The 16185-nt window shown below is 52.7% G+C and overlaps 3 protein-coding genes across 8 annotated transcripts; 2 read left to right on the top strand and 1 right to left on the bottom strand.

Moving 5' to 3' along the window:
• Positions 1-663: 663 nt before the first annotated feature.
• On the bottom strand, positions 664-5926 carry NAGA (alpha-N-acetylgalactosaminidase). The gene is given in 9 exon segments (XM_053976964.1): positions 664-2243; positions 2504-2647; positions 2868-3065; positions 3549-3710; positions 4373-4467; positions 4749-4926; positions 5070-5244; positions 5609-5809; positions 5811-5926. Coding segments are annotated over 9 exon segments (1452 nt in total). The 3' UTR covers positions 664-2060.
• Positions 3079-12742, top strand: PHETA2 (PH domain containing endocytic trafficking adaptor 2). 5 transcript variants are annotated; one of them, XM_053976975.1, is made up of 2 exons: positions 3079-3106; positions 7305-12742. In XM_053976975.1, exon 2 carries the CDS (start codon positions 7950-7952, stop codon positions 8760-8762), a length of 813 nt encoding a protein of 270 aa, XP_053832950.1. In that variant the 5' UTR covers positions 3079-3106; positions 7305-7949; the 3' UTR covers positions 8763-12742. The 5 variants fall into 5 exon arrangements, with proteins under 5 accessions (XP_053832950.1, XP_053832948.1, XP_053832949.1 ...); XM_053976973.1 differs by lacking the exon at positions 3079-3106 and adding an exon at positions 5263-5300; XM_053976974.1 differs by lacking the exon at positions 3079-3106 and adding an exon at positions 5859-5896.
• An 86-nt stretch (positions 12743-12828) lies between these two features.
• On the top strand, positions 12829-15449 carry SMDT1 (single-pass membrane protein with aspartate rich tail 1). 2 transcript variants are annotated; one of them, XM_053976980.1, is made up of 3 exons: positions 12829-13176; positions 13736-13876; positions 15153-15449. In XM_053976980.1, the coding sequence occupies exons 1-2, from the start codon at positions 13021-13023 to the stop codon at positions 13871-13873; spliced, it is 294 nt and encodes a 97-aa protein (XP_053832955.1). In that variant the 5' UTR covers positions 12829-13020; the 3' UTR covers positions 13874-13876; positions 15153-15449. The 2 variants fall into 2 exon arrangements, with proteins under 2 accessions (XP_053832955.1, XP_053832956.1); XM_053976981.1 differs by lacking the exon at positions 12829-13176 and adding an exon at positions 13302-13424.
• Positions 15450-16185: the final 736 nt, after the last annotated feature.

Here is a 16185-nt window from a genome sequence, read left to right as displayed (position 1 = left end):
CCTGCCAGTTCAGTGTTTTGTGTGTGTGTTGTGTTGACCTTAATTCTTGCACACTGCACAGAAGGCTGGAATGAACTACAACCACTGCTGCTTTCCCTTGAGTCACCTATGGGTCAGTACATCTTTCTCTCTGGTATGTGGCTAAGCTGGACCTGGAATCAAGTAACTGGGGGGAGTGAAGAAGGTGGGGCTTATCCCCTAGCTGCCTGGAAGGCTGGCTGGTGCCTGTGGTATCCAGAAGTGGCACATATTCATGTCCCATCACAGCAATGTAGCAGGGGCCATGTCACCACACTGCTACTCATTACAGCTGCATTCATAGCACCTCTTCTATGTACATTACACCAGAGGAGGGGCCTTTAAAGTCTTTGAAAGAAACTCCTCACCAGCAATTTTTTCCAGCAATGGAAAAATAAATATATAATAAGGAAAGTGGCACTTGGCTATAGACTGTAAAATCTGTTTCCCCTTGTGCCAAGGAATGCCGCTGCCCTGCTGAACATGAGCTAACTACTGGAAATCCATTTCCTACTCTGCGTCAGTCCAGTTTCTGACAGGAAACCAGTTCTGTTTCCTAACATAGTTGTTCCTGTTTTGAGGTAATGGCCCTGTAATCCTACATTAACCAAGCCGCTATAGCTAGCAACACATGAGACAAGAGTCTATGATCTACTTCTCTTTATTTCAATCAATTTACCTCAATCACTCCCCAAGAAAAAAGCCAGTTCCTTGTTTTGTTAGCAAGTCCTCCCTTACTAGAACTGCAAGCGTTCTGTTCAGTATCTTGACCCTGCACCTCAGAGAAAGTTTCTAGAAGGGTCCAGAATCAACCATTTGGTCCTTCAGGAACCAGAGTGGACAGATGACCAGGAACCCTCCCACATCTGAATAGGAATAGAGAAATTTTTTTTTCCTAATCCAAAATGTGGTATTTCCCCAGTCTGAGGCTTAGTCTTGTCACCTAGAACTCTTCCATGGGTAGTCTGCTCTATGAAGGTGAAGCAGTTGAGGGCTTTAGAGTGTCGTGACACTCACTTTTAGTTTATTAGTGTAGGCTCCTCCTCAGGATAGAGCTGAGGATGCAAGGGCCCTTGGGAGAAGAAGCCTTTCCCTGAGACTCCCTGAGTTTTCAGCCTGCTGAAGTAGGATCTGACCCTCCTTTTAGCAGAAATTTCCTTCTAGAGAAAGAAGGATGCAACTTTCAGCTTGGAGGCACCTGTGACCAACTCCCAGCCCAAGAGACCACCTCACCTGAGTATCAGCATCTTCCTGCCAGCACTCCTACACAACGTGCTGTGGCTCTGCGGATTTTGGTGTGTACCACAGCACAGCTCCTGGCATCGTGCATGGCTCATGGAGATGTTTGCTCTGCTGTAAACTTCTACCAGAGGGGCTTTAATACAAAGCTAGCACGCACACTAGGGTGCAGTAGTGCTGCAAGCAAAGCCTCACTGCATATAGGGCCATTATGCCTGCAAGAGCTCTTGGTCCTGGGGGGGATACGTGGGAGGGATGCAGCCCAGCTGACAGTTCCTCATTCTAAACCAAGCTGATTATAGCAAAAGAAAGAAAGTGACCAAGTCTGATCTGTGAGGTTAATGCCATCACACACCTGGGGGGTGAAGCTGGGGAAAAAGGGAAAAGGGAATGTCACAACCCTAGGAGATACTAAAGCACCCAAAGCCTTTCTACAGGTGTAGTTCAAACAGCCCCTGCAGCAGCCAGTAGCACCCAGCTCAAAGCAATGATGTTGTCAGGTGTCAGAGCTGACAAACTTCAGTAGTGGTGGACTCTACTTGTATGGCATCTTCCACAGGAGGATCTCAAAAGGCTTTGCAATCACTGAGGCACTATGCTCTGCACACCCTTAGGCAATGGGTAACAAGAATTCCTGGTTTACGCAGACGGAGCAGACTTTGTCAAGCTGGTACCCAGGGGATGGTCACTGCCCAGCATTGCTGGGCTCAGCAGCAAAAGGCACTTGTGCAGTGAAGAACCACATGCTTTGGAGTCTCACAGCTCACCCTGGCACTGGTCCACACCCCATCCACTGGGCCCTGTCACAGAAGGGCTGGGCGGTAACCCTCACCAGGGGCTTGCTGTCTGACAGCATGCCAGGGTTGTACCGGGAGTGCCATGGGACGGAGATACCACATCACCACCCCTGAGGGGTTAATAACGACTGAGAAGTTGTCTGCTGTTTTTAAGGTTCCAACAATCTTCCCGACGTACACATCTTGTACCTGAAAGAGAGAGATGGAGCTACCAGCAATTCCAGACCTTTCATCTTGGGGTCCAGCTGTGGTCATGGACATGGAATAGTGGGAAAGGGCACAGCAGTGGGGCAACAGAAGACTGACCCAGTGGGCAGCTGCTACTTCATCCCAGAGGTATGGAGTGAGAGTACTCCCTCTCACCTCCCCAGAACGCATAGAGATATGGGAAGAGGGGGATCCATGTGCCATGGGACTGCCCTGCTATGCACTGTGTCAGTGGGGCTCACCTCATACACGGCATCCTCAGGGAAGTGGAGCTTGGCCAGGCTGGTGGTGTAGCGGATGGGCATATCTGTCCTCTGGCTAAAGAACACAAGAGCGCTGGCAGCCTGGGACAGTGGGCGCAGAAACACCTCGATGTGGGATTTCTCCTAGGGGTGGGGATAGGTGGGTGAGGCAGAGTTGCTAGGAGCAGCGTAACTTCTCACTTTGCCTTGTGGGGCTGCTACACCAGCAGGCCCACAACTCCCACAGCTCTCTTGCTCCTGTTTCTCTGCATTGCTTCCCTCTCCCTCCTTATTTTGATGCTCTGTGCTACTTCTGTCTGTTCTCTCTGTCTGCAGATGCTTCTGCATCTGCTTTCCCCCTAACCTTGACAATTCTGCGCCCCTGGATTCCCAGGGGATCCTGATTGATCTGGATCATCAGGCGGTTCTGCAGGATCTCCTTGGCCCTGGGGGAGATGGTGCGGAGATCGGTGGACATGAGGAGCGGAGCTGCCATCACTGTCCACAAAGCCATTTGGGAGCGTGACTGCTCATAGCTAAGGCCGAAGTTTCCAATGATGAGCTGGAGGGGAGATAGTGAAAAGATGGAAGAAGCAGAAAAAGGTTAGAAACTTGTCTTCTTGTCACCCGTGGTGATGCTGCTTCCTGCTGGGAGGGAAGGCACAAGGGAAACCTCACACACACTTTTGCTTCCCCTTAGGTAGTCCACCACTGCCACGGGGAGATCTCATCCCTGCTAGCAACATACACTCAAATGCACTCATTAACACCCTTTGTTTCACCACTATTTGCCCTCAGGCTGTGCAGGGAAGGACAAGAACACCTGAAGAACTTGAGAGGTAAATTCAAGTGGTGAAGGGTTCATGGCAACCACTGTGGTTTTTCCCACAGCTTAGCCAAGGGCAACACCAGCTTTGCCTCTGCAGCAACAGGGCTCCGGCTCCTGGAGTTCTTCCTTTGTCCTGCCCCTAGAAGAGGATCCCTGGAGATCGCCTGGAGATCCTCATCCCCAGACAGAGTCAAAGCACCCATCACCCAGCCGCACCATGTCCGGGTCATTCCAGTGACCGGGGCCAGCTGCTGGCTGCAGCACGTCCTGGTTTGTGAAGAACCAGTCCACGATGGAAAGTACGCTGTCCCAGGAGTCCTGGATGTCGTCATAGTTACGCCACAGGTTGCAGATCTCTGCCAGGATGGTGTAGTTCACCTGACAAGGAGAACAGTGTCAGGCAGGAGAGGAAAAAGAACAGTTCTGCAAGGTGGGGCAGGCAAGGGCAGCACTGTTGAATTGTTGAGAGCTGCACTGTCCAGCAAGTGTGTAAAAGACAGAGGAATCTGGAGAAGGGCAAGGAGGCAAGACAGAGTCATATCCCACTATGTCTGGGCATACCCCAGTGCTATAGGATGTCTGGCAAAACAACCACAGAGGCCATGGGGAAATCTGATAACCTATCAGCTACAAGAATGAGAGCAGCTCAGGACTGACTCAAAAAGTGAAAGAGGAAATATGTGAGAGTAACCAATTCTCAAGAAACATATACTAGGAAGATAATCCTATTTGAAGCACTGAAACCAGACAGGACTGTCTCACAAGAAGACTGTCAGGACCAACCCCACACCATCTGATTAGGGTGGTGAGGATACACTCCAGAGCCTTCTTCCCACAAACTCCCATCACCTAGCCATATTGGGACCCCCAAGCATCCCTGGGTGCCTGGCAGGAAGGCCACATTACCTCTGGGACCTGCAGCACCATCCAGGGATGAAAAAATTAAGTGGAGTGTAACACCCTGCTCCTGGTGCTCCAGCAAGAGCTCCTCCAGGGCACAGGGGACACGGGAACTTGCCAAAAGATAGGAAAATCCATACCTTGGGGGGAAGACCCCCCTGATATGCTGGCCAGCTGCATGAGTAGACAATGGGGCGGCCTGTGGCGTTCAAGGCCCTCGCCATTTCTGGGTATCCTTAGGGAGAGAAGATGACAACCAGTGAAGGGGGTGGCTGGCAGCAGCCCATGTCCCAGTAGCAGCCTTTGTCCCAGCCCACCCAGCAAGGGGAAGAGATATGGGAAGGATAGCTTCCTTCCTTACACCAGCTCCAGGGCACACAGACTCCTGCCTCTTTTCCCAACAGTTGCAATAGGAGGCACAAGGAAAGAACTGGCTAGCCCAGTGTTGCTGCAGAGGGCCAGCTGCCCCATCCCAAGCAGCAGGGAGAGGAACGCCAGAGGCTGGTGAACTTTTACCCTTTGCCTGCTCCTCTGCGGACGAGTAGCACCCATCCAGCTTCAGCATGTCCACACCCCACGCTGCAAAGGTCTGGGCATCCTGCTTCACATTTTCCAACATGGTGCCTGGGTAGCCCCCACAGGTGAAGATGCCCAGGTCACCATAAATGCCCAGCTTCAGGCCCCTGGCATGGACCTGTGAGGAGAACAGAGCTGCAAGGAGCAAGTGAAGGGAATCCAGGGTGTCTCCCAGGTACCAGCATCCTCTTTTCCTTCCCAGCTCTCCCACCATACTGGCATGGGGACAGAGATCCCCAGTGGCCCCCAGCAGGCACTCACATAGTCAGCCAGAGCCTTAATTCCACTGGGGAATCTCTTGGGGTCAGGAACCAGCTGTCCGGCCACATCCCGCTGCTTGGCAGCCCAGCAGTCATCAATGTTGATGTATTCATAGCCCAGCTCCCTCCAACCATCCTCTGCCAGCCGGTCTGCCATCTCGAAGAAGAGCTGCTCGCTGTGGATTGAGGAGGCATGGCAGGCTGAGACCCTGCGACCCTTGTGCCTCAGCAGGTGAGGTAGGCAAAGGGATTTGGGGGTTAACTGGGGGCTCCGGAGGGCTGGTCCGGGCCATAGGAGGGTTTCCAGCGCTCCCATTTAAATCCTATCCGTCTTTATTGACCTCACCGAGGGGGAAGCGTTTCCCCGACTGCCCGAAAAGCCTGCCCATATCCTTCAGCTCTGCGGGCTCTTCGGCCCAGCACCGGGGCGTCTGAGCCTCCCGCCTGCCATGCACCATCCACCCCGGGGTCCCAGGGACGCAGACGGTGCCAGAGCCATCCCGCTCCTCAAGTTCGACCAGACCGCGCCCATCCACTGACCTGATGCAGTTGCGGGGATCCGCCTGGCAGTCCACGTTGCAGCGGAACCTCTCCCAGGACATCCAGCCCATGGGGGGAGTGCGCGCCAGCCCGTTCTCCAGGGCCACGGAGGGCAGCGCCAGGGCCAGGGCCAGGACCAGCGCGCTCGGTACCATCGCCTCCATCGCTGCCGCCGCGGCACAGAGCGGCTCCCCCGGCCCCGGCCCGGCCCCGCTCACATGATGCCGTCTGCATCAGCTGACTGACTGCCCACGCCTCCCGCCCGCCCGCAGCCACCGCGCCCCGCCGGTACTGCAGCCCACAGCCGTGCCAGTCCATTAATATCGCTCCCCCAGCTGCACCCCACTGCTGCTGCACCCCGTGGCCGGTGCCCATCAGCACTGCGCCCAGCCCGTACTGCACCCCATTGCAGCACCCCGTTGCTGTCACCCTGTCACCGCCGCCCCTGTGCCAGCTGCACCCCAACAGTGACTCTGGGAGCGGGGGATTTAGGTCCCCCCCAGGTTGCGACCCTGCAGAGGTGTCGGGCTGAGCGAAGGGGTGCGGGAGGACGCGGCTCCGGTCCGGCTGCGGTGTCCCCGGCCCCCCCGCTCCCCCCTGGCCGCCGGCGGGGCGGTGCTGCCGGCGCGGCGGGACGGCCCCGGCGGCCGTAGGAGCCTTTCCCCGCCCGGCCGCGGCAGGGCCGGGCTGCCCCGCACCGCCGAGCAGCAGCGGCCGGAGGTGAGCCGTGAGCCGGGCCGGGCAGGGGCCGGGGTCCCGCCGTCGCAGGGGAGGCGCTGGGCAGTGGCGAGGTGGCGCCGGGACCGGGCCGGGACAGGGCGGCGGCGGGGCGGGAGCGGCCGCGGGGCCGCGGGGGTCGCAGGCACGCGACGAACTCACACACGGAGGGGCGCAGGCACACGCACACAGACACGCAGCCCCATTGCACAGGCGTGCGCCCGCACACAAAGACACAGAGCCCAGCACGGCACACGTGGGACCCCCACAGCCCCCTCGCGTCACGGCCGGCCTGGGCCGCCCCTGCTCTCCGCAGCCTGAGTGTGCCTGGCTGGAAGCTCCCCAGGGCAGAGCTCCTCCAGGGAACAGCCTTTCCTTGTGTCTGATCGGGGTCTTGGGCATTTTTCAACTGGGGTCCGTGCCCCCATGTCCTCAGCTGTGCCCCACAAGTCCTGATGGGAGAGAAGGGCTCCGGGAGGGATTCTGGAAGTTGCTCAGCAGTGGGGAGCTCCTAGCACCCAAGTCTGTCCTGGGAGTGGTGGCTGTGGTTTGTTTTCTGCATATTTCTATGTGTAGAGTTTTAGCGGTTGGAAATCCTTTGGCAATTGAACATTCTACAAAGGTTGTGCTTGCTCTGTCCTTCAAGGCATTGTCCTCCTTGACTTGCTGAGTCGCCTGCCAAAGGGCCTCCACAAATAGGGCAGTGACAGCCTCTGCAAAACATTTCTTTTTTTCCTTTAATAAACCCAAAACAAACCCAGGAGCTAGAAAACAAACCCACAGGAGCACTGGCCTGAGCTGGGATAGGACTCAGGCTTTGGAGCAAGTGCATGTTCCCCCAGTTTTGCTATCCCAGTTTCCAGTGCAGCTTGCCTGCACTGAGGACCCTGGATGTCTGAGGTGGGAGTGACACAGGTCTTAGCTCTCAGTCCCAAACTGTTCTGGTTCATAACTCCTTCATCCTTTTCCTCCAACAAAGGATGGTACTCATCACGCTGAAGCCTTGGACACCCTCAGCTAGGGAGCAGCCTGGCCAAGGAAGACAGCGAGGGTTTGCAGTCTGACCTGCACAGCTGGTACGGCACCTTGCACCCCACTGCTGGTGAACCTGCTGGAGCTGGGAGTTCTGCTGCCAGGAGGGCTGGTGGGGGTGGGTGGTCCTGCATGGAGACGGAGTAGGGAAAGGGGACAGAAATGTAAGTTCCGGAGCCCTTGGGTCTGAAACGCTCTCCTTATTCTGCCTTCTAATAGAGAGCAAAATGAGTGCCTTGCAGGCAGAGAGGCAAATTTCTTTGATGTGCCCCATTAAAAACCAGCAAAGTAGGTCACTTGTGGAATAAGAAATGAAACAGCCGTGTTGGCATTCGCAGGGAAGGCAGGTGTCTGGGTGGTGAGGCTCTGGTAATGACCTCTTCTTTGCACCAGTGAGGATCCAGTCTGCCCTTTGTAGGGGTACCTGCTGGGTTAGACACTGTCCTGTGTCGGTGGCTGCTGGAGTAGGGGCTGCAGGAGTGGCTGCTTTTCCCTGGGAGCAGGATCTGGCCTCTTCTGGTGGGGCCAGTGACATGCTCCTCACACCAAGACAACCTCTTCCCCCTCTCTTCCTCTGCTCCTAGGTGGGGCGATGAAGCTGAATGAGCGGAGCGTGGCCCACTATGCCACCTGTGACTCGCCTGCCGACCACACCGGCTTTCTGCGCAAACGGGTGGAGCGGCACCACCACCATGGCCACCACCATGGCACCTCCTACCAGCGCCGTTGGTTCGTCCTCAAGGGCAACCTCCTCTTCTACTTTGAGGAGCGGGAGAGCCGGGAGCCCGTGGGACTGGTGGTCCTGGAGGGCTGCACCGTGGAGCTGTGCGAGGCCGCTGAGGAGTTCGCCTTTGCCATCCGCTTTGATGACGCTGGTGCCAGGGCTTATGTGCTGGTGGCTGACGGGCAGGCTGCCATGGAGGCCTGGGTGAAGGCGCTCTCACGTGCCAGCTTCGACTACATGCGGCTGGTGGTAAGGGAGCTGGAGAAGCAGCTGGAGGAGGCCTGCAAGAGCTTGGCCGCTTGCCGTAAGTCTCCACAAAGATCCTCCTCCTCTGGCAGGAAGAGGCATCTCTCCAACCCTGCCTTGCAGCCTCTCCAGGAGAAGCCCACCACCCTGGAGAATGGCTACTCCACATGGAGTAGTGGTGGATGTGTCGCCGGTGGAGCCACCTGCACTGACCATGATGGGGGGCAAACAAAGCCCCCGCCCCTGCCTCCACGCCGGCGCTCGGGCGCCAGCAGTGCCACAGGATCCCCGGCACCTGGCCTCTCACCAGCCATGCTGGAGAGCCCAGTGCCACCGGAAACCATCTGCTTCTCCAAGCTGCACAACTGGTACGGGCAGGAGATTGCAGTGCTGAGACGGGAGTGGCAGGAGAGGCAGAAGAGGGGACACCCATGACTGGGGGCACAGGACACAAGTCACTGGCCAGCTGATGCCCAGCAGCCTGTTCTGCATGCAGGAAGAGTGAAGCGAGGCACACTGCTTGCCTCCTGCCCTCATGAGTGGCTGTGTGTGTGATGTGTGTATGCTTCACTTGGGAGGGACTCAAATCTCCTCTGAACCTCACATTTAACTTCTATGAGGCTTTATACAGCCGGAGAGTGTGTAACACCAGGGGAGCCACCTTTACTTAAACTCCCTCTGCTGGAAATAGGAGCTGCCCAAATCAGCACATATGCAATGAACCTCAGCCAACAGGCCTGGCCATTTGCTGTGCTGACATGGTGGATGCTCTGGGTGTTTCATCCCCTACCTCTCCTTCACCACTTTTATTTTTTGTTTTGTTTTGTTTCTCAGTGTGGAAGTTTGCTTTTGGTCAGTGCTTATTACTGTCTGTGGTCTTGTGCCAATGTCCTTCTGCCTTTGTTCTTTTGCAGCAGATAAGGCTGGGCTCTTTTGAAGTGCCTCTGACAGGCCACTGGCCCCGGCACATGCCTCCAGCCTTGTGCCTCTCTCACTACAGGACATGCGAGCCACTGCAGCTGTTGCTGGTCCAGCAGCTGGGGCTTTTGCATTGTTTTTTTACTTTGATCTGCACTAACCCTTCTTTCAGCTAAATCCTTCAGGATGTGGATATCATGGTCTTGCAACTATCTCTTTGTGTGCTCATACTCGCAAGCTTGAAATGGAGACACAGAGCTTGGCCTGAAGCCACAGCAAGGACACCAGAAGCTCCCAGGGCTAATCTGGACTCTGTAAAGCGGTATCCAAGCTTGCTAATATCTCTGGCTCAAGGTTTCCCTGTTCCTATACAGGGATGCTAAAGCCTCTTTGCCTGGGCAGGAGTAAATTTCTCAGCCTTTGCTTAGACCACAGCCCCTGCAAAGTGCCATATAGGGCTCAGTCAGCTCATTGGGCTGCTTGCCCAAGAGGGTGTCCAGAGCCACACTCCTGCAGGGCCTCTCTCAGTGTTGTGGCTCTGCCCAACTCCTGGCAGTGCTGTGCAGTTGGAGGAGAGGCTTTGAAGGGTGGGGAGGGAGAGAGACCAGGGGTCTCAGGAGGAGAATTGAAGGTGGGGGAGTGAGTTATGGGTGTTGGCAGTGTCTGAGCTGCCTCTCCAGTGTCAAAGCCGTGTCACTGCCTTCTATCAAGCCTGGCCTGCAGCGCTTCCCTCTGATTTCATGTCAGCATTGCTTAGCTGATCTCTGCAGCACATCCTGTCCTCCCAGCGGGCTGGGAGGGCTGCAGGGAGGGCATGCCTGTCACGTCACTGTGGAAACAGACTTGTCCATCAGTAGGTCAGAAACCTTGGCCACAAAGCACACGGTACAAGTAGGTGGGTGCCAAGTCCAGGGACTAGAACACCCTTGGGATGGGGTTTAAAAATCTCCCTTATCTAGTTGCATGCTTCTAAAAACATTAAACCTGTTTTTATTGTCCTTTTTTTTTTTTTTTAAGAGATTTGCTAGGAAAGCAAAAACCCATTTTAGATCATGACTGGCTGGAACCTTTCTGGACTTAAACACACTCAGCTTCCTACTTTGCAATAGCCTGTAGAGATAGCCAATACAGAAATCAAATTAATTCTATTAACTCTTGGTGCCTTTTAAAATATGTCTCTGGTAGTTTTGGATTATGAGCTTCCAGCCTCCTGCCTAATTATGGCTCGATGGTACATTAGAGGAAATCAGATCTTAAATTAGATCTTACATATTACTTTGGGCAGTGAGAATGTCACCTTCACTTGTGAGTAACACAATCCAGTCCTCTCCAGTTTGTGGTTGTTTTACTTCACAGTAAGGGTCTTCAAGTTTGGGAGGATTATGTTTGTTCGGCTTTTGTGAAAACAGTTCAGAAAAATTGGGAGCAGGTGGCCATGGGGCAAGGCCCTGAATTCATCAGCAGCTTAGCTGGTTGGACATAGGGGCCATTTCTGCCTCCCTACCCTGCTGCTTGAAGAGTTCAGTACTGCAGCATTCCTGGCTGCAAATGTGTCCCTTTTCCCATGCCAGGACAGCAGCATCAGGGGATTGCACTACCTGGTGACTCCTTGCTCTGAGCATGGGTATTTTGGGACCAAGGTCAAATTTGTCAAGCATTTTCCTGTGGTTATTTTTTTTTTAATGTAATACAGAGAGAATATTCCTGATGTCTCAGATTAACATAAAGCAGTATGAAAGACTCAACTTCCAAAACAAATCAAAATGTAGTAGCAGTTCCTACATGAGACCCAAGAATTGGGAATGACTTGAAAGGGAAGATAAATTAACAAAGCCAGTTCTGTCAGAACTGAAACTGAGACAGTATTATTCATTTAAGGGCAGTTTCACTTTTAAGAAGCTTAGTGTGTTTTAATAAGCCAGGATTGTGCTCGTAACACTGCTAAAGAGCTTATATTTAATGCTTTAATCTGTCCCATTCAAACGGCACAATTTCCATGCTACCTACCTTTGCTTAGTCCATATCCCAGCTAAATCCCACATCCTGCAAATGAGGCACTGAGCTCTGCTTTCCATCTGATCGCGTTTGAGTAATTTTGTGTTTTATTCTGCTGTGCTGACAAGAAATTGGCTGAAGCCTGATCCATATTTATGCTCAACCCAGCCATCCATGCCTGGGCCTTTGCTAGGTCTCCAAAGCACTGTGTGACTTTGGAAGTGCTTGATCAGGGTTTCCTCACCATCCCACTGTTGTAGCAGCCATGTTGGAGACTTGCCCAAATTTGTGTGGGAGTACAGGTTTTTTTAATGACCACTGCCGCTTGGTTAGGTAGGAAGCACCTGAGTCCTGCACTGCCTCCTCAGAGTTGGAGGCTATCAAGCCAGCCCAGCTGAATTGGTTGTGCTGGCAGTGCCTTTGAAGCAGCCTCCAGGCAGGAGGTCAGGATTTCAGCTTCCTGAGGTTGAACATTCAGCTGGCTAATGGAGCAGCCTGTCTGACATTCTGCAGGCAGAGATTGTTACTGGAAAGGCAGAGAGTTTTCACTGCACATAAAATAAGCAGCAAAATAAGACTGATTGCCACCCAGGGTTTTTCTCCAGTTGTTCAGGTTTGGACTGTTTCACCTCCTGCCTCCACTTTCCCTTTTTATTTTTAAAAATAGAGAATGTCTATCTAAACAGGTTCCTAGGCAAAAGGGGAGCTGAACACTGAAGTTGAATGTGTACTTTTCTTAAAGTACTGAAGTAAGATCCTTTTCCTAAGAGTTTTCTTTAGTGCACAAGTGATGAGAGGAAGGTGCTAAAATTTAAAAGAAATTGAAAGAGGAAGGGCAGTTTTGACATGGCCTTTGTGAGCTGTGCTGGGAAGGGCTCCCAATCCTGCTAAAATAGTTGATTAAATACTTTTCTGAGGCTGGCATTTCAGATTTGAGCCCGTGATATATAATTTCTACACATATTTCTTTTTTTTTTTTTTTTTTTTTGTAAAACTGTGCTGTTTTCCACTGAGTCGAGGTGAAGAGTAACCTGAAGCTTTTACCCGTGGCCAGTCTTAGCCATGTGGTGGACAATCATGACCAAGATCAGACATTTTGTGTTACAGTAGCCGCTGCACTAATAGTGCCTGGGGGAGCTACCCCTCAATGTTACCTCTCTCCGCTGCCTTTGCAGAGAAGCTGAAAAAAAAGCCCCACTGAAATGCACGGGGGCATCTTCCACCAGCAGCACCAAACTTGTGTTCTCTCCGCACAATAGCCTGGAAAACACTACGAGCGACTCCTGCCTTTCCAAGTGCTTCTATTTTAGGTAGGGCGTGTTCCTTTTTTTTTAGGAGATGGTTTTGCATGCGCCTTTGTTTTACACGCGGAACTTGTACTATACATTGCATTACACTGTTTAGAGTTTGTTTTACACGCGGAACTTGTGTTACGCATCCCATTACATTGTTTAGAGTTTGTATTTTATGCCGCGAAGCCGAATAAACCGGTTTGATTTGTAGCCCGTGCGCTGTTAATGGAGCCGTGAAGCCCCCTGGCGTGTCTGCAGGGCCTGGCCATTCCCGCCCGGCCCGGTTCTCCCCTTATCGGGAGGTGGCGGGAGGCGGCCCGGGCCCTCTCTCCCTCCGTCCCCGCGGGGGCACCGAGGAACGCCCCCAGAGCCGGGGGGGGCGCGGTCTGGCCCCGCGCATGCGTAGTGCCGACATCGCAGCCTCTCCACAAGCCTCGCGAGATCCCAGGTGACGCCTGGGCTGGGCCGCGGCTCGGGGCACCGGGACGATGGCAGCGGCAGCCGGGCGGCTCCTGGCGGCGACCCTGGCTCGCTCGGGGCGTGCGGCCTGGGGCGAGCCGGGCCGGGCCCCGGCCGTGCCGCTGGTGCCCTCCCGGGGCGCCACCGTCACCCGCAGCGGCGCCATTTTGCCCAAGCCGGTTAAGGTGAGTGAGGGGCGAGCGGGCGGGGGCGGCAGCAACGGGCGGCAGCGGTGGCCAATCGGTGCAGCCGCAGCTGATGTGGGCGGGGCGGTAGCGGTGAGTGACAGTGCTTGGGACCAATGAGCGGGGAACCGCGGGCGGGGATGCGGAAGCGCCCGGCAGCGGGAGGGAGACGGGAGCGGCCCCGCGAGCGTGCGGGGCTCACCGGGCCCGTGTCCCCCGCGTCCCCCCGCGCGAGGCAGCGCTGCGACGTAAGGGGGAGATCAGTACCCGCCTACGCACCGCCCTTTGTCACCGGCCACCGCCATCCCCTCCCTAAGCCACGGGTGTTCCCCTGGGCAGCCCCGGGCTGCCCACTCGCTGGTGCGGTAGTGTTTGTAACACTATAATACGATAATAAAGCGCGGTGCGGTGACCGGGGCTTGGCACTAGGGACGCAGATCATTCTGCGGGCCGCTTCCCGGGCCCTCCGCGCGCCTGTGGAGCCGGGAGTGCGCCGGTTCAGCCAACGTGCGGCTTGCTTGGATGTAAAGATCCACTTTTTAAAATCGACTCCTTGCAGACGCCCTTCGGCCTCCTCAGAGTGTTCAGCGTCGTGATCCCTTTCCTGTATGTTGGTACTCAGATCAGTAAGAACTTTGCAGCCTTACTTGAAGAACATGATATCTTTGTCCCAGAGGATGACGACGACGATGATTAAAGGGTATGTCATTAACTACACCAGCAGTCTAATTATTTCTGCTTCCCGTTTGCTTGGGGCAGGGAGGAGAATCCCAGACAAGGAAGTACAGCCAGCAACAGCTTAAAAGATATACTTGTAGTTAAACACATGGTCATGGATATGCCTTTGGCTATGAACGTTTTGTTTTGTACCAGAGTAGGCCAGACTGGTATCTGTGCAATCTCCACACCATGCATTTCTTAAAGACTGGAAAAAGTGATGGTGTTTTAGATCTTGCCAGCTGAATCAGAAATAAAATGTAGTCAATGAGGGTCTATACTGCAGACAAGGGAGAGACTTCAGTGTTCCTACATTACACATCCAAAGAAGGAGAGCTGCTCAGGGGTCTGAAGCACACCTGTTATGAGGAGTGGCTGTGGGAGCTAGGGCTGTTTAGCCTGGTGAAAAGAAAGCTCAGGAAAGAGCTTATCACTCTCTACAACTACCTGAAAGGAGGCTGCAGCCAGGTAGGGTTCAGTCTCTTTCCCGAAGTAACAAGCAACAGGACAAGAGCAATAGCCTCAGGCTGTGCTAGGGGAGGTTTAGACTGGGTGAGGTATTTAAACGAGGTGCAGATGAGGCACTGCAGGACGTGGTTTAGCGGTGGACTTGGCAGTTCTGGGTTAACAGCTGGGACTCAGTGAACTTGAAGGTCTTTTCCAACCGAAACGATTCCATTATTTTGTTCTACTTGTTTACCTGTTTAAAAGTCTTCTCCTAACTCACAAAATTACTCTTTTAAAACAGAATCATGTACTGTCTGAAATTCTGATATAGGTGACCAATTTAAGAGCATTCCGGAACTCATCAGAACAAACTGTCTGCTGGGTGTTACAACACTGATCTCTGGAGTAGTTGAACCATTCAGACTCATTGCAGAAAGGAAGAATGGACATAATTCACCTTTATCTGCACTGTGCTACGCTTTCTACCATCTTCTATTATTCTGTTTAGTTAGTTCTTGTGTAAAGATTTGAGTTTGGGTGTTATTTGATTCTTTATAGAACAAAGAAACTGTTTTAGAGAAGTTGTTGTAAATAATGTAGATTTATAGTCAGTTTGGTGGATGTATTCCAGTTGATAAGGAGTTTTCCAGCATGCACTGTGCAGCTAAAAGCTAAGACTTAAAAGATTGCAAAGACTGCACTGGCCTGTTGGAAACTCCCTTTATGTAAACCCCATCTTGTTTAGTTTTGGGAGGAGGATGCAGAATACAGCTCAGTAGTGTATCTCTAACAGCTTGTTTTTCTATTTGCAGCACTGGAACAGAGGAGCAGAAGGGAGAAAGCCATTGACAAAACAATGGTTCCAACATCTGTCACCTGTGTTTTGTCCTTCCTAAAGGGGACAGGGGGCTTTGTATCCCCTTTTGCCAGTGAGTGTCCTGCACATCTCTGTATGCTGGAAATCTGTAGATCAGGGTTGAAGGAAGTGCTTGATAGGCCCTGCGTCCTTGCACACACATGCTCACCTCATCAAAGACTGCTTGGAATGCCTTTAATTAGCAACATGGGAAACACTTTATAATTAAAGATCAAGAGATTGACATGTGCAACTTTGGTCCTCTGGCTTTTTTCTCTGTCTTAACCTTTCTGTCTCTGTATGTCTGTTCCAGTAGGGAGGCTCTCCTCATGTTTCTCTTTTGAGTCCTTTCAGTAACTCAGTACTGATCTACAGGATATGTGGAATCCTTGGGGAAGCAGCAGCCCCACAACAAGCCCTGTTAAAGAGTGCAGTGCACACTGACAATGGCACTGTTCAACAACTTAGCAGCTGTATCTGATGGGGACTGTGGCATTAACTTCACCTCACTGAAGATGAAAGACAGTATTATCATCATAGAGTTAAAACTCTGAGCGGCTTTGGTAAAAGGTTGAGATCACAAGTTGCAAATGAATTTGCTCATGTGCTTTATAGCATTTAATCTGAATACTGGCTCCAAGTTTCTAATATTTCCTAGGTAGTTCAGTACTTCCTTCTGAAAGAGCCCTAAGGTATTTGTTTTCTTCACTGTATGAACTTCAACTCCTTTTTTCATAAAAGTGTTTGCTATTGCACTTAAATACTTGTATCATAGACTTAAAAGGTCTTCTTTGTTGTTATGGTACAGGAAGAGTATCTTTAGTCAGCAGACCAGCTGTAGTCAATGTAGTCTCAAAATGAAATGTTGTTCTCTCAAAATGAAACCTTGAGAGGTTGGTCAATTATTTATGTTTCTTAAGCCAGCACTGCCCCAGTGTCTCATGGTTTCTGGTCACTAGATCTGGCCTCTTGAGTGCCCACTTTTTCCT

This window comes from Vidua macroura, chromosome 5 (genome assembly GCF_024509145.1).
Source record: "Vidua macroura isolate BioBank_ID:100142 chromosome 5, ASM2450914v1, whole genome shotgun sequence".
Taxonomy (NCBI): Eukaryota; Metazoa; Chordata; class Aves; order Passeriformes; family Viduidae; genus Vidua; species Vidua macroura.
The sequence above is the reverse complement of the archived record's forward strand: the minus strand, read 5'-3'. Positions and strand labels throughout refer to the sequence as shown.

Excerpts from the sequence above, each read along its gene's own strand:
- PHETA2 (XM_053976975.1), top strand. The coding sequence starts at position 7,950 with ATGAAGCTGAATGAGCGGAGCGTGGCCCACTATGCCACCTGTGACTCG.
- SMDT1 (XM_053976980.1), top strand. The coding sequence starts at position 13,021 with ATGGCAGCGGCAGCCGGGCGGCTCCTGGCGGCGACCCTGGCTCGCTCG. Across the intron at positions 13,177-13,735 it reads TTTTGCCCAAGCCGGTTAAG|ACGCCCTTCGGCCTCCTCAG; the intron begins GTGAGTGAGGGG and ends GACTCCTTGCAG.